General features: G+C 41.1%; 1 protein-coding gene across 2 annotated transcripts in view; it reads right to left on the bottom strand.

Annotated features, from left to right (window-relative positions):
* Positions 1-18,934, bottom strand: part of kcnip1b (Kv channel interacting protein 1 b) — a 33,344-nt gene that overhangs the window by 14,195 nt on the left and 215 nt on the right. The window contains exon 2 of one of the 2 annotated variants that reach the window (XM_081615281.1): positions 18,354-18,600. In XM_081615281.1, the coding sequence (XP_081471407.1) occupies positions 18,354-18,441 (88 nt within the window). In that variant the 5' untranslated portion in view covers positions 18,442-18,600. Of the gene's footprint in view, positions 1-7,064; positions 7,360-18,353; positions 18,601-18,934 lie in introns of those variants that run through there. The other variant, XM_081615282.1, reaches the window with a different exon arrangement.

The following is an 18,934-nucleotide window of genomic DNA, read 5'->3' as shown; positions in this document are numbered from 1 at the left end:
AATGTCCTGGTAATTCTCTGCCAGGATATTTTCCAGTTTTTTTGCAGAATTTCCATCAGAAGTTTCCCGTAATTTAACAGTATTTTATTTCAAATTTTTTTGTACAAAATCAGGGAATGTCCTGGTAATTTTCTGCCAATACATTTTCTGTTTTTTTAATGGAATTTCCAGCAGAATTGTTCTTTAATTTAACAGTTTTTCCCCCGTAATTTAACATATACAAACTGTTAAATTATGGCCCACCACCACTTCAGGCAACATTTCCCATATTCTCAAACTCAAAGCTTGACAGGTATGGGGCTACATGAGAGTTCATCTATTAAACTGACTGAAGATGAATACTTAAACTAAAAGCTGGATCATAGACATTTTTAATAAGCGTATTTGTTAGACTGCCTCTTTTTAATACGGTAAATTGAAATTAATTTTAGATGTTTGTATAACTTGTTGTCAGGTTAACTTAGAAAGTGAGCTGTTATTATTACAGGTTAGTTTTCTAAACTACAAAAAAGTAACTGTTAGGGAAGTAACACTGCTGTTATGCCAGATTTACCAATACTTTATTTTGTAAAATTTTTTATACGATTACTTGATTAATTGTAAGAATTATTGGGAGATTACTCGATTACTAAAATATTCATTTACAATAGTTGTATAAATAAAATAGTATTTATAAGGGGATCGGTGGGATTAATGTCTCTCCTTCGCTCCCTCCTTCTTCGCTTCCCCCACCCCCCACCCCTCTAACGATACGTCAGCCCCCCACCTTCTCTCCTTCTTCTTCGAACCCCTTCTAATTATACTCTAGCCCCCCAGTCCGCAGATTAACGTCTCTCCTTCGCCCCCCTCCTTCTACAGCCAGACCTCCTTCCCCCTTCTTGCAATATGCCGTCCGTCCAGCCCCCCCAGCACTCAACGGTACGCTGGACCGGCCTCACCCTCTTCGACACCTCACACTTCTAATGCTACACTAGCCCCCCCTCAATGTCTCTCCTTTGCTCCCTCCTTCTTCGCTTCCCCAAACCCCACCCCTCTAACGATACGTCAGCCCCCCACCTTCTCTCCTTCTTCGAACCCCTTCTAATTATACTCTAGCACCCCCAGTCCGCAGATTAATGTTTGTCCTTCACCCCTCTTTCTACAGCCAGACCTCCTCCCCCTTCTTGCAATACGTCGTCTGTCCAGCCCCCCCAGCACTTAACGGTACGCTAGACCGGCCCCACCCTCTTCGACCCCTCACACTTCTAATGGTACAGTAGCCCCCCCTCAATGTCTCTCCTTCGCTCCCTCCTTCTTCGCTTCCCCCAACCCCCACCCCTCTAACGATACGTCAGCCCCCCACCTTCTCTCCTTCTTCTTCGAACCCCTTCTAATTATACTCTAGCCCCCCAGTCCACAGATTAACGTCTCTCCTTCGCCCTCCTCCTTCTACAGCCAGACCTCCTCCCCCTTCATGCAATACGCCGTTCGTCCGGCCCCACCAGCACTCAATGGTACACTAGCCCCCACTCAATGTCTTTCCTTCGCCCCCTCCTTCTTCGCTTCCCCCACCCCTCACCCCTCTAACGATATGTCAGCCCCCCACCTTCTCTCCTTCTTTTTCGAAACCCTTCGAAGGTACTCTAGCCCCCCAGTCCGCCACCGTTCCCTCAGCCCCCCATTCTGACTCTTCGGAACACTCTTCCCACCTTGCTCTGACTGTAACAGCGGATGACTAAAGGTTTCCAGTATTCTCAGATTGAAAACTTGTTAGCACTCTTAAGGCCATAATCATCCACACCCGCAAGTTGTAAAGTTCTGCTGAAGAAACGCATCCAGTTTTGACACTTCTGACAATGTGTCACTCCGTTGGTGTGAGAAAATGCTCAAAACACCGTTAGGCATGAGGACTCAGAGGCAGGCCCTGTCTCAGAGGCGGGTCCTGTCTCGGAGGCGGGTCCTGTCTCGGAGGCGTGTCCAGACTGTGAGGCGGGTCCTGTCTCGGAGGCGGGTCCTGACTCGGAGGCGAGTCCTCACACGGAGGCGGGTCCCGTCTCGGAGGCGGGTCCCGTCTGGGAGGCGTGTCCCGTCTCGGAGGCGGGTCCAGACTCTGAGGCAGGTCCAGAATCTGAGTTGGGTCCAGACTCAGGCGGATCCTGGCTCGGAGGCGGGTCCTGTCTCGGAGGCGGATCCCATCTCAGAGGCGGGTCCACACTCGGAGGCGGGTCCTGTCTCGGAGGCGGGTCCTGTCTCGGAGGCGGATCCTGACTCGGAGGCGGGTCCTGTCTCGGAGGCGGGTCCACACTCGGAGGCGGGTCCCGTCTCGGAGGAGGGTCCACACTCGGAGGAGGGTCCCATCTCTGAGGCGGGTCCGGTCTCGGAGGCGGGTCCACACCCGGAGGCGGGTCCAGTCTCGGAGGCGGGTCCTTTCTCTGAGGCGGGTCCACACTCGGAGGCGGGTCCAGTCTCGGAGGCGGGTCCTTTCTCTGAGGCGGGTCCTGTCTCGGAGGCGGGTCCTTTCTCGGAGGCGGGTCCTGTCTCGGAGGCGGGTCCTGTCTCGGAGGCGGGTCCTTTCTCGGAGGCGGGTCCTTTCTCGGAGGCGGGTCCTGTCTCGGAGGCGGGTCCTGTCTCGGAGGCGGGTCCTGTCTCGGAGGCGGGTCCTGTCTCGGAGGCGGGTCCTGTCTCGGAGGCGGATCCAGACTCGGAGGCGGGTCCTGTCTCGGAGACGGGTCTAGACTCAGAGCCGGGTCCTATCTCGGAGCCGGGTACTGTCTTGGAGGCGGTTCCTGACTCGGAGACCGGCCCTGACTCCTCCGAGTCAGTACCGACCTCTGAGCAAACCAAACTTTGAGGCCCAACTAAGCGTGGACTAAACACAGCGTTTGGTCCACTCTTGGTGGGTTCTTGCCTCTCTTCTTCCTCTGAAGCGTCTCCACAACACGCAGCCTTTTTGATGTGCCCCCATGCCTTTTGCAGAACGGTGTCTCGGAGAATGATTTTCCGCGGTCGTGCCAGGGTTCTTCTGAAGCATTGGACAACCTTATAAATAACGATTGGGTTGTCGCTTTTGATCAACTTGAAGAGCAGTTCTCTAACTGCATCTTCATTGCCCCAGAGAAGTTGCAAGATGTCTCTGCAGATTTTTTTTTCCATTTTCTCAAAAAAGACGAAATCTATGTCCTTTACTTCTTTCCAGATTTTTGGAGCAAGCTTTCTCTGGACAGGTTCGGTGTGCTTCCTTTTGTAATGCCCATAGCTAGATCTGTAACTAGACTTATAAATCATTCTCCAAAGAATATTTTCCACCATAACTCTCCTTTCGTCTTCAGTTCCTCGTCTGAAACCCATCCTGTTTGCGTCCCTCAAAAACTGTTCAGGGTCCATGGCTGCCTGAGTATAATCCTCACTCAGGCAGTTTTCATCTGCGTACAAGTCTTCAGTAGGAAAAAATGTCTTTCTGAGCTTTCTTTTTGTAGACGCTAACATTTTGTCTTTAGGAACAGGATTCTCCAGGTGCTTTTTGAATTTCTCCACAATTACTTGGTGTCCTTCTGGGTGTTCAAGGAGTGCGATTAAATGCAGTCCACTGGCAAAGTGGAATGCATCTCTCGCAAGACTCTGGAAAATCCTTTCTCCGAGCTCTTCTGACACCTCGGAGAGTACGTTCACGTTTAATTCTCCAGTTTTTCTCAAAAGCAAGATCAAAATTTTGCTGTGTTGTTCCTCAAAGATTTGTCTGACAAGATGCAGAGTTGGTCCATCTGCAGCCTTTTCAATCACTTCCCACAGAAGTTCACTGAGAAAGTTTCTCTTCTTGTAATCTGGGCTTCTTTGACCAGGGTGAACTTTGTTGGACAATGTTTTTTTCACTTTTGTCCAAAAAGAGACCTTAGGCTTTACATCCATTTCTCTCTGTGGGCTTTCGTCGTTCATCTTTATTGAGCTGAGCTAAAACGTCCAAATGAATCTTGTGCTGACTGACTTAACTGATTTGTGTAACTGATCAGAGAATTAACTGATCAGTTGGTGATGTCATGGCCTCTATGACATTACAAAGTCAACCTTAGAAGGCCCTCATGACACAGACATAATTTGAAGTCATGCTGATGACATCATTGTCAGCAGCATGGCAACTGTTGCTAGGGCTAATAATAGCAAGCAGGGAGCATGCGCTATAAAAAAAAAATAGAATCTGTGGGAACTAAATGCATTATTCTCTCAAGTCTGAACTGGCAGGGATTTGCGCAGCGTAACAGGACGGCCAGGGAACCATTGGCCCCTCCACTTTACTGCCCTACCCATTTTTATTTGGGTGTCAATGGAACTGCTACATGACCTGGTTGTTTTCTATGTAAAAAATGTTACATATAAAGGCTGTTAAATTACGGAAAAAAATTCTGCTGGAAATGCCGTAAAATGTACTGGCAGAGAATTACCAGTACATTTTCCTGTTTTTTTACGGATTTTTTTTTTACTGTGTGTAACATGACTTCCTGGCTTTATCTGGACTTTTTTTTTTTAGTTTCATTTAGTGCTGCTCTAGTTCCTGTTATATACAATCTCTCAGTCACCTCGGCATAATTTAAAGGGTTCATGCATCCATTTAGTTCAATGCAAGCAATATTGAACCTTATGTTTTAGGTTGCTGATCATGTTTAAGTTGTCTAGAACCTCATGGTACCGTTTGCTCTTCATCCTGGTTGCCTCTGTCTCCATGGCTAAAGTTGTGGCTGATGTTTGAAAACCATTTAATCCATTTTTATGGTGTGACATTACACTCTGTGACAGGCTTTCCTAATCCAAAATATTGTCATATTAATGTTTGCAAATCTTAAGAGGATCACAGAGATAGAAGCTGTAAGAAAAACAAAGATTTTTATTTTATATATTGCAATGTGTAACATTCTTATTTTAAAGATCTTTGTGCACGCATATGTACCAATATTCACTTTCTCCTCACTCTATAAAAACAAGCACTCCACTGGAAAGAATTTTTAAACTGAGGAACTTGTCAAAGCCGAAGGAAAAGGAAAACACTGCTGGCTCTACAGTTAGCACAGATAGCTCGAGTTAGCAGCCAGACCACATGGCTAGTTTCCTTTTTTTTTTTTTTCTGTTTGTCCTAGAAAAAGTCTCTCGACGACTGCAGATCTAAAATCAGTTAAACACTCTCTAAACATTCCTTCTGTAAAGTGTACTGACAATAACTGTCCAAGCCGTTTGGCTTGTACATCAGCATTTCAAGGTCCCTTCCAAACACAACCTGAACAGCATTAGCTTGAGGAAACCTTTCAGGGCCAAATGACATATTGTGATGAGAAAGAAAATAAATTGTAGACAGAGTGGGAATAATGTTTTGAGATCTAAATTACAGTGCTATAATTAATCCCACACAAGTACAATAGTTCAGTTACATGGACAAATGTTTGACTAGTGTTGTGGTAGCATATAATGTAGGCTGTACTAACGGCAAAGTTGCTAAAATGGGATCACGAATGCCCACTGGCAACAGCAGCAACTTTGGAAACTTGTGAAATTGTAACGTCTATCCACAATGCCTGAAGAATTTAGAGTTTCTGTTCTAAATTAATAGTAAACTAAGGTTGTCACAGAGAGCTTTTTTATTTCTGGGTAGGATCCCGGCTTGTTAGGTCTCCATGGCACCTTTCTCCTGACTAATAAAGCATCACATATGTTTCCTGTTTTATGAGTTCATATAAAAACAGCAAACTATTACTTTTTGTCTTGGGTGTCAAAGACGTTGATGCCCTTATTCAACACTCCGTAATTACATCATTTCGTGACATCAACGTTTGCATGTGTTCTCAGCTGAGGTCCCTTTCCCCCCATTTACAGTTTTCTGCCTATTTCTCAAATTTTGGACATGCAAAAATAATAATAACAAGAGCAGCAGAATTAAAAAAAAGAAAAAGTTGCAAAAATGGTGATGTACGTCCTTTAAATTACTTAAATAATTTCCTTTAAAAGTGTGTCAAATGTTCTGTTGCTAAATATCTGCCCAGATTATCAATGGTGAAAATGTCTGTTTTTTTTACAAGTTGTGTTATGATTTCTGGCAAATTTAATGCCACAGATGTATCCACCAGTTGGACTAAATGTAGACCGGCTTTATTCGTGTCAAGTGAGACAAACATCCGTCTGTGCCACGTTTCCTACGCTGGCATTGGCTACTTCTGCTGCGGGGATTGAAGTCTTATCTGTCTAATCTTATCTCCCACAACTCGGTAAGAGCGGACATGACACACTTTAAAAAAAAAAACTGAGTACTTTAATCAGAGAAACAACCTGACCTGGTGTGCTAAAATGTTTTTTTGAAATCTCAAAACAGGAAAAAAGCGATATCATAAAACAAAACCCTCTTCTAGTGAGGTCTCACATTTGCTTTTGCTCTCAATGCCCTTCTAATCCCCCCACCCCCTCATTTTAACCTAAATCAGCTCTGCGAGCGTCATTGTTGGTGGGGCTTCTGTGTTTGCACTCTCCTTTGTGCCTTTTTACAACCCAGTCTCCATGACAACTGGCTTCTCAAGCATAAGGCCAGGAAGAGGTATGATATGTGAGCTGCCTGTTAATTTGCACGCTCGAACTCTCATTTGCTCCGCGGCGCGTTTCTCGTTCGCTCGCGCACACTCGCTGACACGTTTGAGTGGCAGGAACACACGCAGAATCACAGAGTCGGGGAGGGGGCGTGTGTGTGTGTGTGTTGTGCTTGTCAAGGACATCTCGGCATCCTGTAGTCTCATCAGCACCGTCATTACCACAACTCTACATCAGTCAAAGACTTGAATCACTTTAACCGTTGCACTTCTGCAGCCAGTGTTACTCTCTGACTAGACCTGTTTCTTTAAACAAACAAGTCATGTCACACATGCTTTCCTGTGCAAAACACATGAAAATTCAATCCAACTGTTCAACATTTTTACACAAACACATGTGAGCGGCTCTGCCGACACACAACTGTGTCCGGTCTCGCAACAATTGCAAGCAAACACACATTAAGCCAACGTGCCTAAAACGACTTCCAGGCACCTCACAGCGTCTCTCTCAGATAAGTCTTGACGTACCTCTTGATGGTCTCCTCTGTTTGGTTTGCATGGTCAAAGTGCCCACCACTGCTCCCATGTTGTCACTGTGAAAACCTGCTTGGCACAAAAAGCCTCCTCAGAGTTATCAGTCCCCTATGTTTTACCAGCTTGTCGTCCTGTCTCTGGCTTCCTCCACAGGTTTGCTCTCTCTCCCTCTCTCTCAGGGCTTTTACCCCACTCTCACGTCTCCTCAGAAGCTTTCACTTCTGTCTCCGGTTTGAGCGGACTCTCTTGATTTTTCTGATGCCCCCCTCTCCCCACCCTTCTCCCTCCATCCCTCCACCCCACTCTTCACCAACGAGCTCGCTCCAGCCGTTCTGCGCCACTCCCTCTGTGCTGTGCTTTCACTCCACTCATCTGTCAGGCTTGCACCCTCCCCTCCTCTCTCCTTTTTAATGTTTTCTTTCCAAGCTGCATCTTCACGCACTCGCCTTATTGCAAAGCAATGAACTCTCCCAGATAGCGCCAGCTGACATGAGAGGTTGGAAATCTTCCGTCACTTTTGCTTTTATTAATTCATTTTACCTGTCAGATTTTTTTTTTTTTTTGATGGTCATAATACCTGAATGTTTTTTTTTAGTTTGTTTTGGTTTCCTTCTGAAAAGCTGCATACTCATACTCAGATATTGAGGCTGACTTTCATTCAACGCTGGCCAAAGTTGACATAAAGCACACAGTTAACCCTATGAGGTTGTTTTGAACAAGTAAAATAATCAACCTTATAATAAAAATTCTTGCTTCCTTTTATAATCCTGGGTTAAGAAAAGTACACAGAAGACCATTTATGTAAAAAAAAGAAATGTTCAGAAGTCACACATTTCAGCTGGTAAAATTGTTTATGAAAACCTTTCCTGCTGTCTTTTTGTTCTATTTTTTTGCTTGTTAGATTGAAATGTTTCAAATCTTCAAGCTAACTTTTTTATCCAACAAAAAACAAAAAAACAAGAGGAAGTACACAATGTATATTTGAAATGATTTCAGATGAGCAAACAACCATTCAAACCAATATGAACCTGAATGAGAAAGTAATTACCCTGTTAATCTAATATCTAGCTTTGCCACCCTTCGCAGCAACAACTCACATAAATCACATTTTCATTATGAAAATTACTTTTTTTTTCTTTTTTACACCACTGGAAAAGTTTTGGTTAGGTAATCGAAGAGTTTACCAGTCAGATTCAAATCCAGACTTTGGTGGACTTGGTGGTGTGTTTAAGGTTTATTGGGATGAATAAACCAACTACATGTGAGTTTAAGATCATGTACCAAAGACTGAATCTTCTTCACAGTTTCTCACTGAAAATAAGGTTCAGGATTTTATAGACAAGTCGTTCAGGCCTTTTTATTCCTCTTTTGTCAGTCTAAAACATTTATAACAAAAGATTTCAGGATCATTAAAATAGTTTTGGCAAATGTGAGACGGGCCTTGGCGTTCAGTATAGTCAGCAGTGGTTTTCATCTTGGAACTCTCCCATGTTGCCACTTTTGCTTTGTCTCTTTCTCATTGCTGATTCTTGAACCCTGACCTTTACTGGCACAAGTGACACCTGCTGTAATTTCACTGATGTTCTGGCTTTTTGCTTGACCTCTTAAGTCATACCAAACATTTTGCAGTATGTTTGGCATATGCTGTCCAATCCCTAGAAGTTCCTCCACTGTTCCATGTTTTTTTTTTTAATTTTCATTTAATAATGGATAATAGTTCCATCATTAAATCCGTGAGATAACAGTTCTCACGGTGGCTTACTGGAGTCCAAAAGCCTTAGAAATGCCTTTGCAACACTTTATATACTGACAGAAGTAACATGTTTTGTTCTTGAACTCCTTGAAGCAGATGCGTTTAAAAAGAAAAAGTCAACAAATCGTCACTTTGGTAGAAAGTGACGATTTGTGGATTCTGCGGGTGGGGCGGTAATTAAACCTGGGCGGTTCTGGTAAAACGATCAATGCAATCACTCAAAACACAATTCAGAACCGTAACAGCCTCTCTGGTCTCTGCTGGACTCCACACTCGATGAGACTCAATAGGTGGGCGGCGACTTCAATTAAATTTCAGTAATGAACTCTAATTGTTATTGGAGGTTATATAAACCTAAGATGCTATGCTAAAATTGGAACAGTTTTATTGTTTTTTTTTTTGTTTTTATATGTCAACCATCATTAAAACCAGACAGTTGCTACATGGATGGCAGAGTATCCTTGTTCTGTTTGGACAGTAGCATAATCTTCCCCTCAGGTGCTGTATTCACTCAGAACCGTTTAGTTTAAGGAAGGTGAAGCTTCATGAGCGCACACAGGCTGAGATGACAGTTCATCGCAGGACTGAGACACGCTACCAAGCACATGCACATTTACGTAAAAAAAAAAAACATTGTAGCATTGTATAACTTAGTCTGTACCATACAATAAATCTTTAGCACTCATTTGATAATACAAAAGCCAACATTTAAACAGACATTTTAGGGTTGCTGCTTGGACACAAGTAAAAGCCGAGGCTCAACGTGGAGCCAGGGAAAAGGCAAAAGACTGCTTACATACTCCAAATGCTGCAGACTGGGAATGTTACATCCCTGCAGTGTTTCTTCGTGTGTGTTTTTGAGGATGCGGGGATGCGAGTGTGTGGGTGTCGGGGATGGCTTAGAAGAGAAAAGAAAAACTCTTGGTGAAAAAAATTTATGCAGGCCAGTTTTTTTTTTCTTTTTCTCCCAGTGGTGTTGTTATGTTTTATCATATTTTTGTTGAAGAGCAGAAAAGAAGGACTACTGGTGCTAGATTAAAATTTAAGGCTTAACCTTTTTGTCGCTATTCCTTTAAAGGAAATGACTGCACTGACTACCAGCTAATGTTTGTAGTTGCATGAGCGGTTTTATTGGGGCCACCCCATTGATTACTGAGGTGGAGCTCAGGCACAAACTTCACAAGTCTGCATCAATTAAATATAAAGGTGTTCATTATTCAGATATATATGGCTCTGCCACTGTGTCTACACATCATTTTTTTCTAAGTTATATAACATCTTTTGCATTTATGTTTTTTCTTGCCATTCAAAAATAAAATAGGCTGGCTTTCTTTTCATTCGTCCAGAAAATTACATGCATTTTCAGCTGAATAGGCATTATATTTCCTAGAAGGGAAAATGACAAATGATCATAAAATATATTGATTTTTAAGCATAATTACTCATTTGCTATAAGAGAATTGCTCAAACTGGCAAAAAAAAAGTTTTTTGAGAAGTTATCTTTTTCTAAGTGTTTGCTTAATATTTTATTCTGATATTACATGTTTTTTTTTGTTTTTTGTTTTTTTGGAAGACTTTTTTTTATAATTTTTTTAGCGTTGTATGCTCAAAAACAAAACACAGCTGCAAATTTGATTCCAACCTGCATGGTACGTTAAAATCTCTCACCGCTGATGCAAAGGGTTTCTTAAAACTACTATACACTTTTTTTTATTTTTACATTTTCTCATACAATGGTCCCAAGGACCACAGCTACCTGCAAATACCTAAGAACCCCTCTAAAAATGTCTATATCTGCCCATTTCAAAAGTTCAAACACGAATATACATTAGAGACCATAAAGCGAAACAATCTTGCCACAACTCTGCTCCTTCCCTTGAATTGACTCTGCAAATGGGATTTGCTATTCCTTTCTTTAAAACTACCTGGGTCATCCATCTTTCAGGACGGGAGCCACAAGGTATCATTTCTATAAACTAACCCTTTAAACCTCAACAGGCCTAGTTAAGTGACTTCTAAATGAAGTGAGATGCACTTGCTATTCTTTAGAAGTAACTGAGAAAAAGGGACAAAGACAAACAAATTCCACACTTTTCTCATTTGAACCATTTATGCTTTTCATTCCACTTCTCAGTTATGCAATATCTTGTGTTAGACTATTACATAAAGTTCTAATAAAACACATGAAGGTGTTAATCACATTGGGGCTTGTAGATTATAATGAGACAGAATATAAATATATAAAAATGTTAAATGGATTTTCCGATGCGTGTTAAACGGTCACCGTGTTTGAATTATGCTTGGAGTAGTTTGATCTTTTCCCCCAATTTACGACCAAGCAGTGCAATTAATGCATGTTTATATCTACGGAAAACAGCAGCAAGAACAAATTAAAGATGCAATGAAGATCCACACAGCTGTCTATTAATTAGCACAACCGTAACCTCATTACACACTCGAGACGGCGGCGCGCTGCGAATGTCGCCTCAGGTTCGGACGTGTCTAAAGGAGAGGGGCTCCCAAAAAGTGGTAAAAATGTTTTATGCCCTCCTTTGGTAACGGCTCTGCTAATTTAAAGAGATTTACAGACGCTGCTGCCTCCTTCAGGCCTTACAGTGTCACGGGGAAACGGGCCTCCAAACACCTCTACCATGTTTCTTCATGACCTCCTCCATCTGGCAAAGCTTATAGGACAAAGTTGTCAGTACAGCTGAACTCCCTCACTGCGATTTACATAAGAGATGCTGGTGTGAGCTTGCAGCAGCAATGAAGGTTTAATTAATTGTAAAAAAAAAAAAGAAAAAGTTGTGAAACTCTTTAAAATCCAGTCATTTTTTTTCGCTTCATTGATAATTGTGACGGAGGAGTGAATTGTATCTTTGCAGTCCTAGACCTCGTGGAAAGCCTTTACAAAAAAGAGCTGCAAAGTTTGTGCTGTCATGTTAAACCATATTGATTAAAACTTGTTGCTCCCACAACATTGTTCTATTTTTATTAGGACAATGGTGTCTATTTCCTGAACTGAAAATTACATAAATAAACTATTTACTCAAAGAACAAGGAGTAAATCCTGGTAAATCCTAACACTCCAAGATGCTGTTCTTGTCTTTTGTGAGCTTTTTTTTTAAAAATTATTTCATCTTCTGTGGACTTGTTGATTTATTGTGTGGGGCTCAGGAAGTACGGAAAACATGAGCGTGTACACAGCTCATCACGCTGCAGTGTGACAGGCTGCAAAATGCTCCAGATACCACACATCTGTCCAGCGGATCACTCTGGCTTACTCAGAGTAATCTACGCTTAATTCCCCCTCTGCAAGTATCTCTATGTGGGTCAGTGTGTCACTCCATCAGTTCCGTAGAAGTGAATAAAATATTACAAAAGCAAATATATTAAAAAAAGAAGCAACCTTCTCAAATAAATAAATAAATACAAATTTTGGTGGTTTCCTTTCCGGGTTTCAGTGATTTTGAGTTAGAAAAATAGTTTCTGTCATGTAGTGCTAGTTAATGAACAGCAGATGGCAGCAGAATCCACCAACTGGAGACAAACCGACGTCAAATTAAATATACAAATGAGCAAGAATCTGCCAGAGATCAAAAAAAAAGAAACTCATGCAAAACATACAAGCAGTATGAGGTACTACACATAACCCAATAGTCACCGTTCTGTGTGTGCAATAACTACACAAAGAGAAATGTTCAACTTAAACAATAAGAAAGAAAACCTGGAGCTAAAGTAGAAATTCTGAAACACAGACACAGACAGGATGCATCTGCAAGAGATATAAATAAATCTTGGAGAGGTTGGTTACATAAAAGCATGTAGTGAGGTGATGTAAAAAATTAAAAGCAAAGTCGCACACTGTTAGCTGCAATCCACTGCTGTAACAGCCAACTGCAGTGAAAAAAATAAATAATAAAAAATGAGACTCTCTGTGGGTGGACAGAAAAAGGACTGGTGTAGATTTTGGTTGACATAGATCCCACTGCTGACGGGTTTGTGTCGTACATCAAAATCTGTCCACACAAATTTAAAAGTACGGACTTAAAAATATTATTTGTAACTCTTTTTTCCTCCGTTGAGCCCGGCCGGCATGGGCTGGCATGTGTTCATTTTTATGATTTTCTCTGAATTGCTCTGAAAAATCCAAATTTCCTATCAGCATCCAATGTTGCTAAGGCCAGTGGTGTTGCCAAAGAGTGTGGATTTCACCAAGACTCCAGCATGTTTGCCAAAAGTTAGTTCACTTAACTAACTTTTTAGAGAACATGAGGCAGCAGGTGGTGCGTGGGTGAAGGGAGGAAAAGATGTCACATGAAAATATTAAAAGGAAGGGAAAAAAATAGTTCTTTTAAGAGCTAATGATTTTTGCAGAGATTAATAAAAAATACATGGCATCCTATTCACGTAGCATACGGTCACTGTTAATGACTAAAATGTGGGTTAGCAGTTGCAGGGTTCAAAGAAATTCACATCCTTTGAATGTGTTGTTACAGTCAAATACTTTGCATTTTACTCAATAGATCAATGGGACTTAGAGCATCACTGCAGAGCAGACGGGAAAGGATACAAACGCTGCTTTATGGAGGGTTTGCCCCTTTACAAACTTCTTCATGTCACACTGAAAAGTTTTGGATCAATAAACAATTGTGGATAACAAAGGCAGCTTAATTTCCAAAGGCTGTGTTCAAATCCTAATTTGTGAAAACGTAAGTATTTATTTATGTTTTTTACTTTGTCCACTAAATTATCAAAATAATTAGCCTGAATCAACTCTGAGGAACTTTAGAGCTGTTTGATTTGACAAACAAAAGTGCAACCATTGGAGGTACGTTATGCTGTACTTGAAACACACGCCGATAATTATCAATAAGGTACATTTTAAGATGCATCCCTAAATTAATCTGACGTTAGGAACTCAGATCACATTTAAAAAAGCCTTAAATATGGAGCGATTTCGTTTTTGGAGGGAACCAGCTTTCACTCTTCTAGTCCAACGACAGCTTTTTCATAAAAAAAAATAAAAATAAATAATAGATATATTTTGAATGAACTTCTGCTTATATGAGCAAACGTTTTGCTCAAAAACTTTTGACACGGGAGAACAAAGCACAGCATATCACTGGGAAGATAACAATAACAATAACAATGTGTGCCAAGTCAGAGCCAGGCCTGAGGCAAACCATCAGCCTCTGCTCCTGGCTCTGGAAAACTCAGCTTGCTGTCGAAAGGTCTAGAGATGAATATTCATGATGGGGAGCCTAGAAGCAGAGCTTCTTTTTTTAAATAAAAAAACAACAACAAAAAACAACTGAGAGACAAAGATTACAGTTCATGCATGAACAAAAAAAAAAATAAAGAAAGGATGCAATCATGTTTAACTAGACGTTATAGTTCTGAAAGCTGAATAGAATGCTTTTGCGTGTCGTGTGTGCAGGGTTTTCTTGTTTCCTCCCATGCATATGTAATCGTGTGCTGTTGCTCCACTGCAGTCTGCAGAGATGAAGCTGTGCGACGTTAAAGTGAGAGAGCAGGCGAAGGAGGACCGGCCCTAAATTTACTAAAGCCCCAATAAAACAACAAAAGCAGCGAGGTTTCAAGCCTGCATGAATCATTCGGTTCAGAATATAAATATCTATCAGCTAAACATTTATCACAGTGCCTTGCAAAAGCATTCACACCCCTTTCATTTTTAGCAGTTTTTATTTTTTTTTTTACCTTATAACCACCTCTTTCTATGTATTTGATTCCAGAAGTTCAAGTAGTGAGTTTAGTCTAGCTGACTGTAGTGTAATCACAAAAGAAACACAGCTGCTTGGAGTTTAAAGGAACATTTAAGGTTATAACAGTTGGAGACTCTTCAGCCATGGTGTCTCTGGAGGAGCTGCAGAGATAACAGCTTGCTCAGGTAGGAGAAATTTGCTGTTTGGACGACTATTAGTCAGGCACTCTGCAAATTGAACTTAAACGTTTCTTACAAACACAATACTTTGGGGACGAATTCAAAAGGTTGAAGAAGAGTCGGAAGCTAGAAAGTGACTTCATCGAACGTCCATGCCCGTGTGAGTTGTGTCTGGAGAATAACGAGCTTCAATTGTAGCTGAGGCGGTTCTGCCAAAGCTTTGGATAAAAATGCACCTTTCAGATTTTTGTTCCAACAAAACTTGAGAAGAACCCTGTAATATGTTTCTTCCACTTCCCAGTCCTGTGCTGCCTTGTGTTGGTTTAAATCACAACAAATACCTTAAAATTTGATTGCTATGAGACAAATTTCAAAAGTTACCACAGATGCCAGACCGATTTCTGTACACAAAAATCTTCAGCTCACTTTTACTAAAGTTAGAGCAAGTCATTTCTAGAACTGGCCTTGGGACACACTGTGCTTTAATTAAGTCTTTATCAGAGAGATATTGGCCCAGCTTTAGAGCTTTACATATTTAACTACGGTGTGAATTTCTCTGATATCAGGGTTCATGTTGCTTATTTTTTTTATATGTTCTCATAATTCTGAAAGTTGGTACTATCAAGCAAGAACTACGCTAAATAGTTCAACTGTGCGCATAATCATTATGCATATTATCCAATATGTATGTATACTTAATAAAATGCTGCTGTTTTAACCAAAACCAATTGTTTTATCGCTATGGGATAAAATAATTGACCTTATTTTTTGCCCACTTTGTTGCTAATTGTGTATTCTTAGTTTTTCTAAAAGCACTTGATTAACTCTGGAATATTTAATAATGCAGCAGCGTAATGAAAGGCTCCCTTTGCTCCTCGGTGCACAAGTTACCGTTATTCCAGAGGAGGTCGATTGGGCTGAAACCACAATGCACAAAACAGCTGAAACAGAGACACGGCATCAGGCAGTAGATGTTCAATACGACCGGCACTCTGTTTCATCAGCTTTTTGTGCTTAAAGGACAGAGAGAGGATTACTGACAAATAAAGACAGAACATCTTTCTGCAAGCTTCTTCTTCTTCTTTTTTTAAAAAAAAATCTTTGCTATTTTGGATTCCATTCCGTTTCATTTAATTACTCAGTTCCAGCAGTGATGATTAAGCTCCTTAACGCAAATCCAGATTTGGAATTGGCTCGACGTACGTGAAGCCGCTTCACCCACATTAAAACCCCGGAGGTGAGAGGAGGCTGTATTCCCGCAGAAAAGTGAAGTAAACAAGCCGGCACTTTTTTTTAAAAATGTCTTTAAAAAAAATAAAAAATAAATTTCTGCATCAAAAATCGAATGTCACGGTTGACAATACAAAGCAGTTTGCGAACGTATCGGAACCCAGTTCCATTCGATGCACACCGCCATTGTTTATATGTGGAATAATCCCCAAGGCGAAGCTGGTTTTAATTATGCACTGTCTGCAGATTTGAAATGATTTAATATGCCGTGCATTTACATAGGCTGAATTTAAAACTCAGGTTGGAACAAACAGTCTTCCTCTGAAAGCGAGCAGAGCTGCATGACTCTCTGACTCATCATTTATGTTTTTTTTTTCCCTTTTTTCTTTCCTACTGACACTGAAAGAAACTTTTAACTACGGGATGAGATGTCACAGGAAGAAAGGGGCCATAGCTTTTAGAGTACATTATACGACTTTTGCCTCAGGGAGACACGCTGATGTGACCTCGCTGTTCGGCCTGTGAAACTGTGCAGCGGACGTCTAAAAGACGGATCTCAGCGGTGGGTGGAGAGCTGGACATTTCACACACTAAAGTCGCTGCGTGGCAAGTAGAAGAAAAGTTAATAACAAGTAACTTCATTCACAGTCAGTATATATTTTTAAGGGGGGGATCGCAGCTCGAGTTGACGATATTTGTGGGTTTATTTGTTTCATTTTTGCTTTTTCTCTCACAGCTGGAAGAGGATTAGGGCCACTGGAAAAAATAAAAAAATAAATAAAAAATTTGACTTTAATCTCAGAATTATGACTTTTTTTTCTCAGAATTCTGAGATTAAAGTCAGAATTATGAGAAAAAAAAGTCAGAATTCTGAGATTAAAGTCAGAACTGTTTCATTTTTTCCCCCAGTGGCCCTAATCCTCTTCCGTACACAGCAGATCATACTCTCAATTTCTATCATATTCAGACGGCATGAGTAATCCATAATCTGAAAGTAGAGGGGAAATGGTGTATGGCTTTGAAACTTTTCATTGTGAAGATTCATGTTTGTATTCAGCCCCTCTGAGTAAACACTTGACCTTTCCCTGCTTGTACGCTTCCAAGTATTATCTCGGTTTTCTGCACTTAGATGTGTCAATGTGGAGATTTTTTTGTGTGCTTAATTTCTTTACTTTTCATTTTGCAAAGCACCAGACTCAGTACGACTGGAAGGACATAATTCCTGGACATCAACTTTCAACTCAATTTTCAGGGCATGAGCTCACCACCAGCTTGGACAGCCTGAACATTTTTTTTTGTAAATGTGGCCAAAAAGTTAGAGCAACTGGAGGTGGGCTATGCAAAGCAAACAATTAGGTAAGATGCAATCCTGCACTTAATACGCTTATAAATAACATGTAAAACATTGAAAAGTGATATAGTAATATGAATTATCTTAGGAATTTGACATTTGAACACCTAAGAGTTGTGTTGTGATCCAGTAGTGGTCTCACCTAAGCTTTGTCTCACAATGCTATTTGTGTTACGGCATCGTTGGATTTTATATTAAGCACTGTTCTCAACTGCATCACAGTTTTTGTTGTTATTTTTTTTAGAATCATCCTGCTAAACGGTGAAACATTGTTCTCAAGTATATTAGTATACTGACACTGACTGTCTTATAGGATTTTCATGTGCTTAGCTCCATTTATCTTTGACGTTTCATTAGTTTTTTCAGTAATGGTGAAGAAAAGCCTCCACGCAGAATGATGCTGCCACCACCGTCTGACACAGTGGAGGTTCTAAAAGTTTCATAACTCAGATCAGTAGAGATCTCGACTGATCGCTGTCCTGCTGACAGATTCTCCCTCCTGAGCTGTGGATCTCTGCGGCTTCTGAAGACAACAGTTCTGGATTTAATTTTATTTAGGGGTATCAAATTAGAATAGATGGATTCCTATGCATGTTACACTGAAATATTTTGAAAACTACATATCCCTTTATCTTATTTGGAGATCTAAGATGTACTTTGGATTGGGCTATCAATCCCAAACAAAACAACAACAACAACAGTTTCTTAGATTCACATCAAAGGTATTTGAGGATTTTATTATAATGGAGAATTTCATTTGTGTGTATCCTGAAACAATTACAGACTTACTGTTAAAGAAAAAAATATATATTTTGTTCCCTAAAAAGACGCAATTAGAAGAGTTCTAGTGTGATAAATTGGTCACAAGCCTCCACCAGCACCACAAGATAAACCAGGGCCAAACTGTCAACTGGTAGAAAGCGGCTTAATGAAAGCATGAGTGACACCAGACGCTGCTAACGAGTAGAAGAGCATTGAATAAGACTGACTGCATAAACAAAACGTTGAGAAATTTGGAAGTGCATAAGCCAAACGCCACCGTACCTTTAGTGAGGGTTCCTGAGACCAGCCTCTGCAGGGACTGAATTAGCTTTTGCACCCCCTGCCTGCAGCGGCTGGTACAGCCAGCCATCGTTGGGTTGAGGCAGGGGCAGACAGGGCGGGTTTACACCAAGGTATCTGAAGAAGTCAAAAACGACGCTGGCGTAATGTGGCACGCGACCTCTGCTGCAAGAAGAACCAGCGTCAGGGAATCGTGGGGTCATCAGGTGGGGTCAAGGGATGAGATGTCCTTTTGGAGAGAAACAGAAATATACATTCATTTTCCACAGAATAAGGTTATTAATAGCAACTGCAAAACATCCTGGTAGCCTGCTTGGTCTAAAGCGACATGATACGTCATTCTTGCATCATGTATCATGACACACTCATGCACCTGCATGTGTGGTAAACTTTACAAACAGCTAAACAAATCAGCATTAGAGTTGCCAAAAAGATTCAAAAATAACTCTGAGATGTCAACTGAAGCATAAACGTTCAAACAAACGCACAAAAAAAGTGCTGCAGGAGTAAATTGTTGCAGCAGAAACCAAAACAAAGGAGAAATAAAATATTTAAAGAGACTC

The sequence above is a fragment of the Poecilia reticulata genome, chromosome 14 (genome assembly GCF_904066995.2).
Source record: "Poecilia reticulata chromosome 14, P_reticulata-male-v2, whole genome shotgun sequence".
NCBI classification, from domain to species: domain Eukaryota; kingdom Metazoa; phylum Chordata; class Actinopteri; order Cyprinodontiformes; family Poeciliidae; genus Poecilia; species Poecilia reticulata.
This window is presented reverse-complemented; position numbering and strand designations above follow the sequence as displayed.